At 46.7% G+C, this 16,333-nt stretch overlaps 1 protein-coding gene across 1 annotated transcript in view; it reads left to right on the plus strand.

Annotated features, from left to right (window-relative positions):
• Positions 1-15,984, plus strand: part of LOC140208426 (NACHT, LRR and PYD domains-containing protein 3-like) — an 85,390-nt gene extending 69,406 nt beyond the window's left edge. Inside the window, exons 6-10 of the mRNA XM_072277103.1 lie at positions 11,080-12,817; positions 14,049-14,135; positions 14,291-14,461; positions 14,617-14,784; positions 14,949-15,984. Coding sequence (XP_072133204.1) covers positions 11,080-12,817; positions 14,049-14,135; positions 14,291-14,461; positions 14,617-14,784; positions 14,949-15,036 — 2,252 coding nt within the window. The 3' untranslated portion in view covers positions 15,037-15,984. The remainder of the gene's footprint in view (positions 1-11,079; positions 12,818-14,048; positions 14,136-14,290; positions 14,462-14,616; positions 14,785-14,948) is intronic.
• The last annotated feature ends 349 nt before the right edge of the window (positions 15,985-16,333 follow it).

The following is a 16,333-nucleotide window of genomic DNA, read 5'->3' on the forward strand; positions in this document are numbered from 1 at the left end:
CAACAGAGAGCGCATACAACAAAGCAAAAAATATTGAGAAGTTAGAGGATAAAGTGGGAATTTGTAACATACAGAGAGCAACTAAAAGAAACATTAGGAGGGAAAAGATAAACATGAAAGCAAGCTAACAAATAATATCAAAGTGGATAGTTAAAGTTTTTCCCGGTATGTAAAAAAAAAGCTGAGAGATGAGAGTGGATATAGGGCCAGTAGATAATGAGGCAGGATAATTAATAACGGAGACAAGGAGATGGCAGATAAACTAAATGAGTATTTTGCATCAGTTTTCACTGTGGAAGGCACTGCCAGTATGCCAGTTGTCATAGTGTGTGAAGAAAGAAAGGTGAGTGAGGTTAGTATTACAAGGGAGAATGTGTGACAAAGCTGAAGGACCAAAAAGTGCATAAGTCACCTGGACGAGATGAACTGCACCCTAGGTTTCTGAATGATGTAGTGTTGGAGATTGTGGTGGCATTAAAAAAGATCCTTCAAAAATCATTGGACTTTGGCATGGTACCAGAAGACTGGAAAATTGCATATCTCACTCCATTCTTTAAGAAAAGAGGAAGGCAGTAGAAAGGAAATTATAGACCAGTCAGCCTGACCTCAGTGGTTGGGAAGATGTTGGCGGCAATTGTTAAGGATGACGTTATGCAGTACTTAGTGACAGGACAAGATAGGACAAAGTCAGCATAGTTTCCATGAGGGAAAATCTAGCTTGACGAGCCTGTTGGAATTCTTTGAGGAGATAACAAGAAGGATAGATAAATGGAATGCAGTGGATGTTGCATATGTGGACTTTCAGAAGGCCTTTGACAAGGTGCCACACATGAGGCTGCTTACCAAGTTGGGGACCATGGTTTTACAGGAAAGTTACTAAGATGGTCAGAGCATTGGCTGATTCGAAGAAGGCAGTGATTGGAAATAAAAGGATCCTTGTCTGGTTGGCTGCTAGTAACTAGTGGTGTTCCACAGGGGTCGGTGTTGGGACCACTTCTTTTCATACTGTATATAAATGATTTAGAAGATGAAATAGATGGCTTTGTTGTCAAGTTTGCAGAAGATATGAAGATTGGTGGAGGGGCAGGTAGTGTTGAGGAAACAGGTAGGATGCAGAAGAAATTAGACATTAGAAGAATGGGCAAGAAAGTGTCAGATGAAGTATAATGTTGCAAAATGCATGGCCAGGCACTTTGGTAGTAGAAATAAACGTGCGGACTACTTTATAAATGGGGAGAAAATCCAAATATCTGAGATGCAAAGGGACTTGGGACTCCTTGTGCAGAGCACCCCAAAGGTTAACTTGCAGGTTGAGTCGGTGGTGAAGGAGGCAAATGCAATGAAGGCATTCGTTTCAAGAGGTCTAGAAAACAAGAGCAGGGATGTGATACTGAAGGTTTTTAAGGCACTGGTGAGGCTCAACTTGAGTATTCTGAACAGTTTAGGACTCATTTAAAGATGTGCTGGCATTGGGGGGGGGTGGTTCTAGAGGAGATTTATAAAGATGATTCCAGGAATGAAAGGGTAATCATACAAGGAACGTTTGATGGCTCTGCGTCTGTACTCACTGGAACATGGAAGGATTGTGTGGGGGAGGGGGGGCGGTGGTGGATCTCATTGAAACCTTTCGAATGTTGAAAGACATAGGCAGAGGAGATGTGGAAAGGATGTTTCTCATGATAGGAGGGTCTCGGACAAGAGGGGACAGCCTCAGAATAGAGGGGTGTCCATTCAAAACAGAGATGCGGATGAATTTCTTTAGCCAGAGGGTGGTGAATTTGTGCAATTTGTTGCCATATGCAGCCAGGTTGTTGGATGTATTTAAGGCAGAGTTGATAGGTTCTTGACTGGACATGGCATCAAATGGTCCTGATGGTAAGTAACGATATCAAATCACTAGAAAGAAGGGACATAGGATCAGAAGAGGTAGAAACCTTATGGGTCGAGTTAAGAAATGGCAAGGGTAAAAAGACACTAATAGCAGTTATATACAGGCCTCCAAACAGCAGCCGGGATGTGGACTACAAGTTGCAGCTGGGAATAGATAAAGCGCGTCAGAAGGAAAATGTCAAGATAATAATGGGGGATTTTAATATGAAAGTGTTTTGCGAAAGTCAGGAAGGTAATGGATCTCAGGAGAGGGAGTTTGTAGAATGCCTACGGGATTGGTTTTTGGAGCAGCTTGTCCATAAGTCCACCAGGAGATCGGCTGTTTTGGATTGGCTGCTGTGTAATGACCCTGAGGCAATTATGGGTAAAGGAACCCCTTGGAAGTAGTGATCATAATATGATTGAGTTCAGTTTCAAATTTGAAAAGGAGAAGCTGGTATCAGGTGTATCGATATTTCAGTGGAATAAAGGAAATTACAGTGGTATGAGAGAGGAACTGGCCCAAGTCGACTGGAAAAGTGAGATAGATGGAGGGACGGTAGTGCGGAATTGGATGGAATTCCTACAAGAAATAAGGAAATTGCAGGAAAAATATATTCCAAGAAAAAAGAAAATCATGAATGGAAAAACGGTACAAATGTGGCTAACGAGAGAGGTTAAGGCAAAAATAAAAGTAAAAGAGATGGCGTACAAGGAAGCAAAACTTAGTGGGAAAACTGAGGACTGGATGACTTTTGAAAACTTACAGAAGGAAACTAAGAAAGTCATTAGGAAAGAAAAGATGAATTATGAAAGGAAGTTGGCAATTAACATAAAAGGGATACTAAGAGGTTTTTTTAATGTATGAAGAGTAAAAGAGTGACATGGGTAGATATAGAACCAATTGAAAGTGATGCTGGAGAAATTATAATGGGTAACAAAGAGATGGCAGAGGAACAAAATGAGTATTTTGCATCAGTCTTCATAGTGGAAGACATTAGCAACATACCTGATAGCCAGATGTCTCAGGGAATAGAATTAGATACAGTCAAGATTGCTAGAGAGAAAGTGCTTGGGAAGCTAAATGGACTAAGAATAGATAACTCTGCCGGACCGGATGAGGTGCACACACGGGTTCTGAAGGAGGTGGCTTTGGAGATTGAGGAGGCATTGGAAATGATCTTCCAGGAATCAATAGACTCTGGCATGTTTCCGGAGGACTGGAAGGTCGCAACTGTGTTTAAGAAAGGAGGGAGGCAGCAAAAATAAAATTACAGACCTATTAGTCTGACTTCGGTAGTTGGAAAGTTATTGGAGTCGATCCTCAAGGACGAGGTTATGAAATACCTTGAGGTGCAGGACAAGATAGGCCGAAGCCAGCATGATATCATGAAGGGAAGTTCCTGCCTCACCAACCTATTGGAATTTTTTGAGGTAATCTCAAATAAGATTGACAAGGGAGAGGCTGTGGATGTTGTGTATTTGGATTTTCAAAAGACCTTCCATAAGGTGCCGCATAGGAGGCTGCTTAATAAGATGAGAGCCAAGGAACTACAGGAAAGATATTGGAATGGGTGGAGCACTGTCTGACAGGCAGAAAGCAAAGGGTGGGGATGAAGGGATCCTATTCTGATTGGTTGCCGGTTACTAGTGGTGTTCCGCAGGGGTCGGTGTTGGGGCCACTACTTTTCACAATGTATATCAATGATTTAGATTATGGATTAAATGGTTTTGTGGCTAACTTTGTGGATGACACCAAGATAGGTGGAGAAGCAGGAAGTGTTGAAGAAATGGAAAGGTTGCAGAGAGACTTGGTCAGATTAGGAGAGTGGGCAAAGAAATGGCAGATGAGATACAATGTTGAGAAATGTACGGTTGGACATTTTGGGGAAAAAAATTGGCAGTTCATTATTTGGATGGGGAGAAAATTCTAAAATCGGAAGTGCAAAGAGTCTTGGGGTTCCTCGTGCAGGATACCCTAAAGGTTAACCACCAGGTTGGATCGGCGGTAAGGAAAGCGAATGCTATGTTGGCGTTCATTTCAAGAGGAATACAGTGTAAGAGTAATGAGGTGTTGATGAGGCTCGATGTGGCATTAGTGAGACCTCATTTGGAATACTGTGTGCAGTTTTGGAGCCCCTGTCTTAGAAGAGATGTCCTAATGTTGGAGGGAGTTCAGAGAAGAATTACGAGGATGATTCCTGGAATGCAGGGACTAACAAATGAGGAGCATTTGTCGGCTCGTAGACTATATTCATTAGAGTATAGAAGAATGAGAGGCGATCTCATACAAACTTTTCGCATGTTAAAAGGGTTGGAGAGAGTAGGTATGGAAAGGCTGTTTCCCTTGGTGGATGAGTCCAGAACAAAAGGCCACAGTCTTAGAATTAGAGGGTACCCATTTAAAACAGAGGTGAGGAGAATTTTTTTTTAGCCAGAGGGTCGTGGATTTATGGAATTCGTTGCCACATACAGCTGTGGAGGCCCGATCATTGAGGGTGTTTAAGGAGGAGATTCATAGGTATCTAATTAGTCAGGGTATCAAGGGATATGGGGAAAAAGCCGGAAATTGGAACTAGATGGGAGAATAGTTTAGCTCGTGGTAAAGTGGTGGAGTAGACTCGATAGGCTGAATGGCCTACTTCTGCTCTTTTGTCTTCCGATCTTGTAAACATCACCGAGGATCTCACGTGGTTTGTATTTACCGGCTGTGTGGCTTGAAAGGCACAACAGCACCCCTTTCACCTCAGGCAGTTAATGAAGTTTGGTGTGAGCTCCCAAATCCTAAGAACCTTCTACAAGGACACAATTGAGAGTATCCTGACTGGCTGCATCACTGCCTGGTATGGGAACTGTACTTCCCTTAATCGCAGGAACCTGCAGAGAGTGGTGTGGACAGCCCAGCACATCTGTAGATGTGAACTTCCCACTATTCAGGACATTTACAGAGACAGGTGTGTAAAAAGGGCCCAAAGGATCACTGGGGACCTGAGTCACCCCAAACACAAATTCTTCCAGCTGCTACCATCCGGGAAAAGGTACCACAGCATAAAAGCCAGGACCAACAGGCTCCGGGGCAGCTTCTTCCACCAGGCCATCAGACTGATGAACTCATGTTGACACAACTGTATTTCTATGTTATATTGACTATCCTGTTATACATACTATTTGTTATGGTCATAGTCATAATCATACTTTATTGATCCCGGGGGAAATTGGTTTTCGTTACAGTTGAACCATAAATAATACATTTAATAGAACCATAAATAGTTAAATAGTAATATGTAAATTATGTCAGTAAATTATGAAATAAGTCCAGGACCAGCCTATTGGCTCAGGGTGTCTGACCCTCCAAGGGAGGAGTTGTAAAGTTTGATGGCCACAGGCAGGAATGACTTCCTATGACGCTCCGTGCTGCATCTCAGTGGAGTGAGTCTTTGGCTGAATGTACTCCTGTGCCCACCCAGTACATTATGTAGTGGATGGGAGACATTGACCAAGATGGCATGCAACTTAGACAGCATCCTCTTTTCAGATACCACCGTGAGAGAGTCCAGTTCCATCCCCACAACATCACTGGCCTTACAAATGAGTTAGTTGATCCTGTTGGTGTCTGCTACCCTCAGCCTGCTGCCCCAGCACACAACAGCAAACATGATAGCACTGGCGACCACAGACTCGTAGAACATCCTCAGCGTAGTCCGGCAGATGTTAAAGGACCTCAGTCTCCTCAGGAAATAGAGACGGCTCTGACCCTTCTTGTAGACAGCGTCAGTGTTCTCTGACCAGTCCAGTTTATTGTCAATTTGTATCCCCAGGTATTTGTAATCCTCCACCATGTCCACACTGACCCCCTGGATGGAAACAGGGGTCACTGTTACCTTAGCTCTCCTCAGGTCTACCACCAGCTCCTTAGTCTTTTTCAAATTAAGCTGCAGATAATTCTGCTTACACCATGTGACAAAGTTTCCTACCGTAGCCCTGTACTCAGCCTCATCTCCCTTGCTGATGCACCCAAATGTGGCAGAGTCATCTGAAAACTTCTGAAGATGACAAGACTTCGTGCAGTAGTTGAAGTCTGAGGTGTAAATGGTGAAGAGAAAGGGAGACAAGACAGTCCCCTGTGGAGCCCCAGTGCTGCTGATCACTCTGTCGGACACACAGTGTTGCAAGCCCACGTACTGTGGTCTGCCAGTCAGGTAATCAAGAATCCATGATACCAGGGAAGCATCCACCTGCATCGCTGTCAGCTTCTCCCCCAGCAGAGCAGGGCGGATAGTGTTGAACGCACTGGAGAAGTCAAAAAACATGACCCTCACAGTGCTCGCTGGCTTGTCCAGGTGGGCGTAGACACGGTTCAGCAGGTAGACAATTGCATCCTCAACTCCTAGTCGGGGTAGGTAGGCGAGCTAGAGGGGATCTAAGTGTGGCCTGACCATAGGCCGGAGCAGCTCCAGAACAAGTCTCTCCAGGGTCTTCATGTTGTGGGAGGTCAATGCCACCGGTCTGTAGTCATTGAGGCCGCTGGGGCGCGGCGTCTTTGGCACAGGGACGAGGCAGGACGTCTTCCACAGCACAGGAACCCTCCGGAGCCTCAGGCTCAGGTTGAATACATGGTGAAGTACTCCACATAGCTGAGGGGCACAGGCTTTGAGCACCCTGGTACTGACACCATTCAGTCCTGCAGCCTTGCTTGCGTTGAGACGTTTCAGCTGTCTTCACACCTGTAGAGCTGTGAAGCCCACCGTGCTGGTTTTGTGTGGGGAAGGGGTATAGTCATGACAGCAGGGTGGCGAACTGTAAGGAGGGGTAGGAGGGAAGAGTGGAATATGTGTTGGTTGGGGGCCGACAACAGATGGCTCATGTGGGGGATGGACAAGGGCCACACTGTCAATCTGTTAAAGAACAGGTTAAGTTCGTTGGCCCTGTCCACACTGTCTTCAGCTCCTCTGTTGTTAGTTTGCCGGAACCCAGTGATGGTCCTCATCCCCCTCCAGACCTCTCTCATGTTGTTCTGCTGGAGTTTCCACTCAAGCTTCCCCCTGTACCTTTCTTTAGCCTCCCTGATCCTGGCTTTCAGATCCCTCTGTATTGCCCTCAGCTCCTCACTATTTCCATCTCTACACGCCCTCTTTTTAGCGTTCAGAATGTCCGTAAAGTCCTTTGTCACCCATGACTTGTTATTTGAATAACAAAGGACAGTTCTTGTCGGAACATTGCAGTCCACACAGAAAAACAACAGGAATTCTGCAGATGCTGGAAATTCAAGCAACACACATCAAAGTTGCTGGTGAACGCAGCAGGCCAAGCAGCATCTGTAGGAAGAGGTGAAGTCGACGTTTCAGGCCGAGACCCTTCGTCAGGACTAACTGAAGGAAGAGTGAGTAAGGGATTTGAAAGTTGGAGGGGGACGGGGAGATCCAAAAAGATAGGAGAAGACAGGAGGGGGAGGGATGGAGCCAAGAGCTGGACAGGTGATAGGCAAAAGGGGATACGAGAGGATCATGGGGCAGGAGGTCCAGGAAGAAAGACGGGGGGGGAGGGGACCCAGAGGATGGGCAAGGGGTATATTCAGAGGGACAGAGGGAGAAAAAGGAGAGTGAGAGAAAGAATGTGTGCATAAAAATAAGTAACAGATGGGGTACGAGGGGGAGGTGGGGCATTAGCGGAAGTTAGAGAAGTCGATGTTGATGCCATCAGGTTGGAGGCTACCCAGACTGAATATAAGGTGTTGTTCCTCCAACCTGAGTGTGGCTTCATCTTTACAGTAGAGGAGGCCGTGGATAGACATGTCAGAATGGGAATGGGATGTGGAATTAAAATGTGTGGCCACTGGGAGATCCTGCTTTCTCTGGCGGACAGAGCGTAGGTGTTCAGAAAAGCGGTCTCCCAGTCTGCGTCGGGTCTCGTCAATATATAAAAGGCCACATCGGGAGCACCGGACGCAGTATATCACCCCAGCCGACTCACAGGTGAAGTGTCGCCTCACCTGGAAGGACTGTTTGGGGCCCTGAATGGTGGTAAGGGAGGAAGTGTAAGTCCACACAGAAGTTGATGTAATCAGTGATGTACTCTGTGAGCCCATCAATATCCTCTCCATGTGGCTCACAGAGTGCCTGCCAGTCTGTCACCTCAAAACAACCTTGGAGCGCCTCATAAGCCTCCTCCGACCAGTTTCTCACTGTCCTCGAGGTTGCAGGTTTACTCTTCACCAGAGGCACGTAGCAGGGTTTTAGATGCACCAGGTTGTGATCTGACCTTCCCAGTGGGGGGAGGGGAGAGGAGCTGTATGCATCCTTAACGTTAGCGTACATCAAATCCAGAGTCCTCTCCCCTCTGGTTGTACAGCTCACATACTGCGTGAAGTTGGGCAGTGTTCTAGCCATGGTAACCTGGTTGAAGTCACCCGAGATGGTACTGAGGGCACTCAGGTGCTGGGTTTGTAATCTGGCTATGACGGTGTAAATGATGTTACACGCCGACATCGGGTTGGCAGAGGGAGGGATGTACACAACAACCACAATTGCATGCGAGATTTCCCTTGGCAAATAATATGGCCAGAGTCCAACAGCAAAAAGTTCAATATCCGGGCTACAGACACGTTCCTTGATCGTAATATGCCCAGGATTGCACCATTTGTTATTTACCAGAACAGCCAGTCCCCCTCCTTTACGCTTACCGCTCTCAGTGCAATTCCGGTCAGCTCGAACGGTCTGGAAGCCCTCTATGGAAACGCTTTGATCAGGTATGTCCTCGTGCAGCCACATCTCAGTGAAGCACATGATACTGCTCTCCCTATAAAGTACTATAAATCACATATTGCACATTTAGTCGGAAACGCAACATAAAGATTTTATTCATGTATATGAAGGATGTAAGTAATAATGTCAATTCAATTCAATTCTACCTGTGACACCATTTTCGATGAAACATGGACCTATATTCCCAGATCCCTTTGTTCTACCACACTCCTCAATGCTCTACCGTCCTACCAAAATGCAACACCTCACACTTGTTTGTGTTAAATCCCATCTGCCATTTTCCAGCCAATTTTGCACCTAGTCCAGATCCCACTGCAAATCATAATAGGCTTCCTCGCTGTCCTAATCTTGATGTCATCTGCAATTTTGCTGATCCAGTTAACCACGTTATCATCCACATTGTTAATATAGATGCCAAACAACAGCAGACAAAACACTGATCCCTGCAGCACTCAAGTCACAGGTCTCCAGTCGATGAGACAACCATCGACTACCACATTCAGGCTTATCCCTCAAAGCCAACATCTAATCCAATTTACCAACTCATCTTGAGTGCCGAGTGACTGCACCTTCTTGACCAACCTCCCATGCAGGACCTTGTCAAATGCCTTAATAAATATATATGTAGACAACATTCATTGCCTTGCCTTCATCAATTTTCCATGTAACTTCCTCGAAGAACTCTATAAGATTGGTTAGAAATGTCCCACACAGACGAAGCCAGCTGACTATCCTGAATCAGTCCATGCCCAGATGTACAAGTCAGTAGGTTAATTGGTCACAACGGTGTAATTGAGCCGTGTGGACGCATGGGCTGGAAGGGGCTGTTACTGTGCTGTATCTCCAAACATAATAAAGCAGTTCTTTCAGCCCGAGTCCCACTCAGTATAATTTGCATGAATATTAAACTATACTTCATCTAATCCACATTACGACCATGGACTGCACGTACCTCTGGTCGTGCCCTGATGCACCATAAAACCGCCCAAAACCCTGGCTGGATCTTAACACCCTGTGAAGCACCTCGCACTTCCCAGAGTGTCCCAGTACATCTTCGAACCCTGTATACACTCCTGGAGGTTTCCTCATAACTGAAGTTCCATATACTCTTGGCAGTGATCCACTGAACCTCTGTTGCCTGTAATATATTCAAAGTGTTTTTGCATTTTTTTAAAATCACCATCATGTCACATGCTCTCAGTGCTGTTGTACACAATTAAAATCATCCCTCCCCTACTTCGATATCTATAGCCAAACCACCTTTTCTCATTTCCATAACTACTATGAAGCTCAGCTTCATTATCAGCATATTTAAAATGCTTTAACTGCACGCTCTGCTATGTTAATGAATAGAACAGGACCAAATCTGCCCTTGTCTGGCATGACTGTCCACGGGCCTTTTTCAAAGTTACTTTTCTTCAACGCACTTTAAAACTTGCACCCTCCCAAGCCGGAAATATAAGGCAATTCATGTTCATGTTGGGGAAGTCAAGATCCTCTGCTCCTACAGCACATTAACATTTCTGTGTGATTTATCTCCTGTTGACTGCTGTTGCTGAATCAAAGTGGTCACTCCCTTTCTGTAACGAAGGGACTAAGTTCGTTTATAAGTTGGATTCAACGTCACGGTTAAACAGAATGACATTTTCTTCAAAAAGAAGTAGATGCTTTGATTGAGATGTCGCCTCAGATTTGTTACTTGCACTGATATTTATTGTTGGTTACGTTAATGGACAAGAGTTGGGAATCTAACTTATCATTGGTGAATATGTTAAAACTAATTACTATGGATCCAGGAATTAGAAAGGGGATAGGAAAGTTGATCGTTTCCTGATCGGTCAGGGCATCAAAGGATATGGGTAGAAGGCAGATGTATGGGGTTGAGTGGGATCCAGGATCAGCCATGATGTAATTCCCTAATTCTGTTCCGATGTCTTATGATCTATTAAAGTGCCATGGTCCAAGGAAATCAGCGCCCAAGTTAAGAAATCAAATTCAATATTCGCCACACTCAGGAAGGGGTTGTTCCCATCACTGTCAATGTCTCTCACTGTCCACCCTCACTCTCTGTGTTTCTACACTGATCAGGAAGGGGTTGTTATGAATGAAATTCTGGAGTCATTAGTGATGATCTTTAAAGAATGCCTGGGTGCCAGATAGAGTCTCTGGAAAATCACATCTGCCATTATGTGGGTAGTAGGACATAATAAAATATCAGAGGGAAATTCTACCGTCATTGCTCGCTGAATATCATATTGTACAAGTCAGATCTTTTCTTGGTCATTGAATACCATCATATCCATTGTCTATGAACTAGGATTTATTGTCCACACTGTCATCCATAGAAACTTTGAATTCCTGCAATACCAATGCAGAGTATGAAAAATCCATCTGAAACTTTGTTTTTTACAAGTGTAATGTGGTGATCATTTTATTTTTCCCATGGAAGATGTTCAGCAGAAACACAAGGAGACTCTGCGGGCACAAACTGAAACACTGAGAGTGAACACGATCCTGATGAGGGAGAAGGTGAAGGTTTTCAAGCTGGTTGATCGATACGCTGAGCTCACGGTCATTTCTACTGTCCGAGATCGGAGACTGGTGGAACATGAGCTGCTGGCAAGAGGCAGAGACCACGAGGAGTGGAGAGAGGAACATCTCCGCAGAGAGCTGGAAAAAATCCGGACGGATCAGTTGTTCCAGAGCAGCTTTTCTGGGAATAAATCCAATTCTGGGAGTATGGCAGCAGTGGCTGGAGTGTCGGGGATCGGGAAAACAACAATGGTACAAAAGATTGTTTATGACTGGGCCACGGGGAAAATATACCAACAATTCCAGTTTGTCTTCAGTTTCAAATTCCGGGATTTAAATGCAATTAACCAGAGGATAAACCTGAGGGAACTGATTCTGGATCAATATCCTTACTTTGGGAATTCCCTGAGAGATGTCTGGAAGAACCCAGAGGGATTGCTGTTTATATTCGATGGTTTGGATGAATTCAAACACAACATCGACTTTGCTGACAGTCGGAGAGATACAGAACCCAAGCACCAGTGCCCAGATCCCGACTGGTGGTGTGAAGTGTCTGACATTGTGTACAGTTTAATCCAGGGCAAGCTGCTCCCAGGGTGTTCAGTGCTGGTGACCACCCGCCCCACTGCATTACATTTATTGGAAAAGGTGGAGATCAGTGTCTGGGCTGAAATCCTGGGATTTGTTGGTGAGGAACGGAAGAAGTATTTCATCAGGTATTTTGAAGATCAGATGGTGGCAGCAGCTGTTTTCGGACACGTGAAGGAGAACGAGATCCTGTACACCATGAGCTACAACCCCTCCTGCTGCCTGATCCTCGCTCTGGCACTGGGCCCCTTCTTCACACAAAGAGTCAGGGACCCGCAGCGAGTTCCCAAGACCATCACCCAACTGTACTCCTACTATATTTACAACATCCTGAAAAACCACGGCGGTGAGATTGAGAACCCCCGTGATGTGTTACTCAGGGTTGGCCAGATGGCCTTCAGAGGAGTGTCCGAGAAGAAGATTGTGTTTACAGATGGAGATTTGATCAAATACAATCTGCAGCCTTCCCAGTTCCTGTCCGGGTTCCTGATGGAGCTTTTGGAGAGAGAGGATTCTGCCCAAAGCGTGGTGTACACATTCCCACACCTCACCATCCAAGAGTTTGTAGCTGCAGTCGCACAATTCCTGACGCTACATCCCGAGGATATCCTGAAATTCCTCACTGAAGCCCACAGCATGACAGATGGGCGATTTGAGATATTTCTCCGTTTTGTGGCTGGTCTCTCCAACCCAATGACAGCTCAGGGCCTGGAGGAGTTTCTGGGTCCATTTCCTCATGAAACAACCTGCCGGGTGATTGACTGGGTGAAGGAGGAGGTTAAACACCAGTTTGAAATTACAGACAGTGAAGATAGTAAAAGAAGCCTCCTGAACACATTGCACTACCTGTTTGAGGCTCAGAATCGTGGACTGGCTCAGGCCACACTGGGATCTGTAGAAATACTTTCATTCCGTGGAATGACACTGACCCCGATTGACTGCGCGGTCCTGTCTCATGTCATCGGACTCTGTGATACAATAAAACACCTCAACCTGCAGAGCTGCCGCATTCAGTGTGAAGGAATCCAGCGGTTGGGACCCGGGCTGCACAAGTGCCAGGAGTTGAGGTAACTTGATTTAGCTCTCACTCTGAAATGTGAAACTGTTCCATTGTGTTATTTCCATGTAAAGGAATCCGGGTAAAACTGTAGCAAATCAAATTGTGAAGAATTGTGACAAATGCCCAGGGGATCAGCCAGTAAATCCCCAAGGACGGGAGGGTTCTGTGGTTCCTTGTGAAGGGATGTTGGAGACAATGTTCCTTCACACTGTTAGTGACACCCAGCCCAACACAGACTGCAGCAAAGTGGGTCAGAGATTTACGCCGCCTTCCCGGCGAGGGATACGAGACCGTCCGTGGACGGTCCCGGTGAGACAGAGAGAAGTGCTATAGTAAGATTGTCCTCCCCTGTCCTTCCCCTTGGGTGATATCAGCATCAGTCCTCCTGTGTGACTTTGCTTGCTACCGGATACCCAGGTACAATTTGGGCATCTCCTCTCCCGATCGTGGGCCTCAGTCAGACCCACCCCTCCCGTACAATCTATTTCTGCATCCTCTTATCTTGTAGGATTATCTTTCCCATCAGTATCCTCCTGTGGGATCTCTCATTCCCATTCCCCTTCCACCTGTCGGATCCATCTTCCGCATCCCCCATCCTTCTGTGGGTTCTCTCTTCCCCATCCTCTTGTGGGATATCTGATCTCCATCCCCTTTCCTCCTGTGGGTTCTCTTTTTCCCATCCCCCTCCTGTGGGATCTCTCTTCTCCATTCCCTTTCCCCCTGTGAGATATCACTTCCCCATCCCCCTTCCTCCAGTCGCACATTTCATCCCCATCTCCCCTACTTTCTTTGGTTTCTCTCTTCACCATTCCCATTCCTCCTGGTAGACCTTTGTTCCCCATTACCCTTCGTCCTGCAGATTTTATCCCTTTTGCTCGACTGGGATTCTTCCACCATCTCCCATCGACAGTTTCTCATTCACAAATCTTCCTCACTGTTGGACACTCTTTCACCCCTCATCCCTGCCCCTTCCGACCCTCTCACATCAGTAACACTTTTCTGACCATCGGGGAATGAGACAGAATATGTGGAGTTTACAGGGTCACACCGACAGACTAAATTACTGACATTCGGTGAATACCCTGGAGCTGGGCACTGAGGGACATTGACAGTGATGGGAACTCCGATCAGTGATTTACTGAAGGGTTTAATGTTTCCTGAGATGTCCGAGTGAGAGACATTCCCTCAGACCCTCGGCTTGAATCACTTTGTTCATCAATTTGTCTGTTTGTGTTTAGACTTGGGGATAATGAACTGGGAGATTCAGGAGTGAAACAGGTGTCTGTGGCTCTGAGGAACCCGGAGTGTAAAATACAGAAACTGGGGTAAGTAGCAGACTGTGGGAGATTGTATTTACAGTCACTGGGTGTCTGACACTGAACATTAATGTGATCAGTAATTGTGTTACTGATAAATACTGGGGATTTGTACCGTCTCCTGTCTCTTTGTGTCCCTCACCCTCACTCTCTCTCATCTCCAGGCTGGTCAGTGTCGGTCTCTCAGATTCTGGTGTCGAGGATCTCGCCTCCACTCTCAGTACAAACCCATCACTGACGGAGCTGGACCTGAATGGTAATAAACTGGGAGATTCAGGAGTGAAACTGGTGTCTGCGGCTCTGAGGAACCCGGAGTGTAAAATACAGACACTGGTGTAAGTAGCAGACTGTGGGAGATTGTGTTTACAGTTACTGGGTGTCTGACACTGAACATTAATGTGATCAGTAATTGTGTTACTGATAAACACTGGGGATTTGTACCATCTCCTGTCTCTCTCTGTCCTTCACCCTCACTCTCTCTCATCTCCAGGCTGGACAATGTCGGTCTCACAGATTCTGGTGTCGAGGATCTCGTCTCCGCTCTCAGTACAAACCCATCACTGATGGGGCTGGACCTGGGAACAAACTCTCTCACGGACCGATCTGTCCCTGCTCTCCGCCGCCTCATACTGACCCTCCTGAGTCTGAAGTGTATCGAGTGAGTGTTTGTGTTAATGTTCAATGTGATAAAATATCAGCGGATCCGCGGGATTTCTGGTGATATTTGTCTGTGAGTGTTGTTGAAACATTAACCCCAGTCCGCTGTTACTGATACTGTTGTGTAATCTGTTTATTTCGTCTTTATTCTCCCATCTGTTTCAGCCTGGAGAAGAATCAGTTCAGTCGGACCGGGAGGAAGGAACTGAGATCTCTGCAGGAACCCAGACCCGGACTGACGGTGACCGTGTGAACATCTGAATGTGCGAACATCTCCGGCGGCGAGATGGGGATAATTCGGCCGATTCTTCGCCCTCCCCTTTAACTCCCACCCTTACTTTTAACATCCGCGCTCCAGGTTTAATTCCCAACGGTTGTAACGGATCTGGCTCCAGTCTTGCCCTCTGTGACATCGGAAGCGGTCCCTCAGTGACGTATTTCCGCCTGTTGTCCAGTGGCGCAACTTCCCCCACGTGAGACCCCGGGGAATTACACAGACAGGAAGAGCCCGGGGGCCGGGGCTCAGTCTGGGACACCGGTGTCCCGGGGTGGGATTATCCCGGGAGTACGTAATACCTTTTTTGATGGGGGACATTTTGGCCAATTCCCTGCCCTCCCCTTTAATGGCTGCACGCCAGGTTTAATTCCCAACCGTTCTAACGGAACTGGCTCCAGCCTGAAGCTGTCTGTCGTTCGGAGCGTTCCCACAGTGATGTATTTCCGCCTCCTGTCCAGTGGCACAGCTTCCAGTGGATGTGCGGGTTTGAGACTCCCCCACGAGACCCCGGGGAATTAGACGGGAAGAGCCTGGGGGCCGGGGTTCAGTCTGGGACACCGGTGTCCGGGGGTGGGATTATCCCGGGAGAGAATCCTTTTTCTCCCTTTGCTGAGGACGGTGCATTCGGCAGTCTGGCTGATATAATGATGTTAAATTGACAAATACCTCGGCAGTGACCCTGGATCTGCAGCGATCTCGGACACGGCCCTGAAGTGTGATTTTTATACTCATCGGTTCCCCGATGCAGAGTGACGGTGAGAAACGTGACTGATTATTCAAACTGTCACCCGTTGTGGCCGGTCAGTTAATTGTGTGTGACTGTGAGTGAATCGGGAGCAGTTTATTTATTCCCGCACGTCAGCAGCTCACATATTGTTTAATTTACATTTGTCACGATGAAATCAATAAACCGCTGTAACTTCCTGTCTTGGTGTCGGACTTGAGTTTTAATTGAGGTTTCTGCTGCCCCCCACACCCTGTGCACTGCGACAGTGGGTCGGAGCTCCTCATACTGACACAGTAGCGTCTCAGCTCCAGGCTGAGGGAGGTCGGTCTGGCAGAGTCTGGGTGCGCAGGATCGCATTTCCACCCAACCCCCTTCCTGGCTAACTGACCCTCTCCTGCCCCTCTGAGACAGTTAATATCAGACGTGAGTCCACTGACGTCCCGAGTACGAGAGGGATGGGGGATGGAACAACGGCATCAAACACAGAATGAATCTCCCTACGCACCGTCCCATCACACACTCCCGGGGTCAGACACAGAGTGAATC

Source organism: Mobula birostris, chromosome 13, assembly GCF_030028105.1.
Source record: "Mobula birostris isolate sMobBir1 chromosome 13, sMobBir1.hap1, whole genome shotgun sequence".
Lineage (NCBI taxonomy): Eukaryota > Metazoa > Chordata > Chondrichthyes > Myliobatiformes > Myliobatidae > Mobula > Mobula birostris.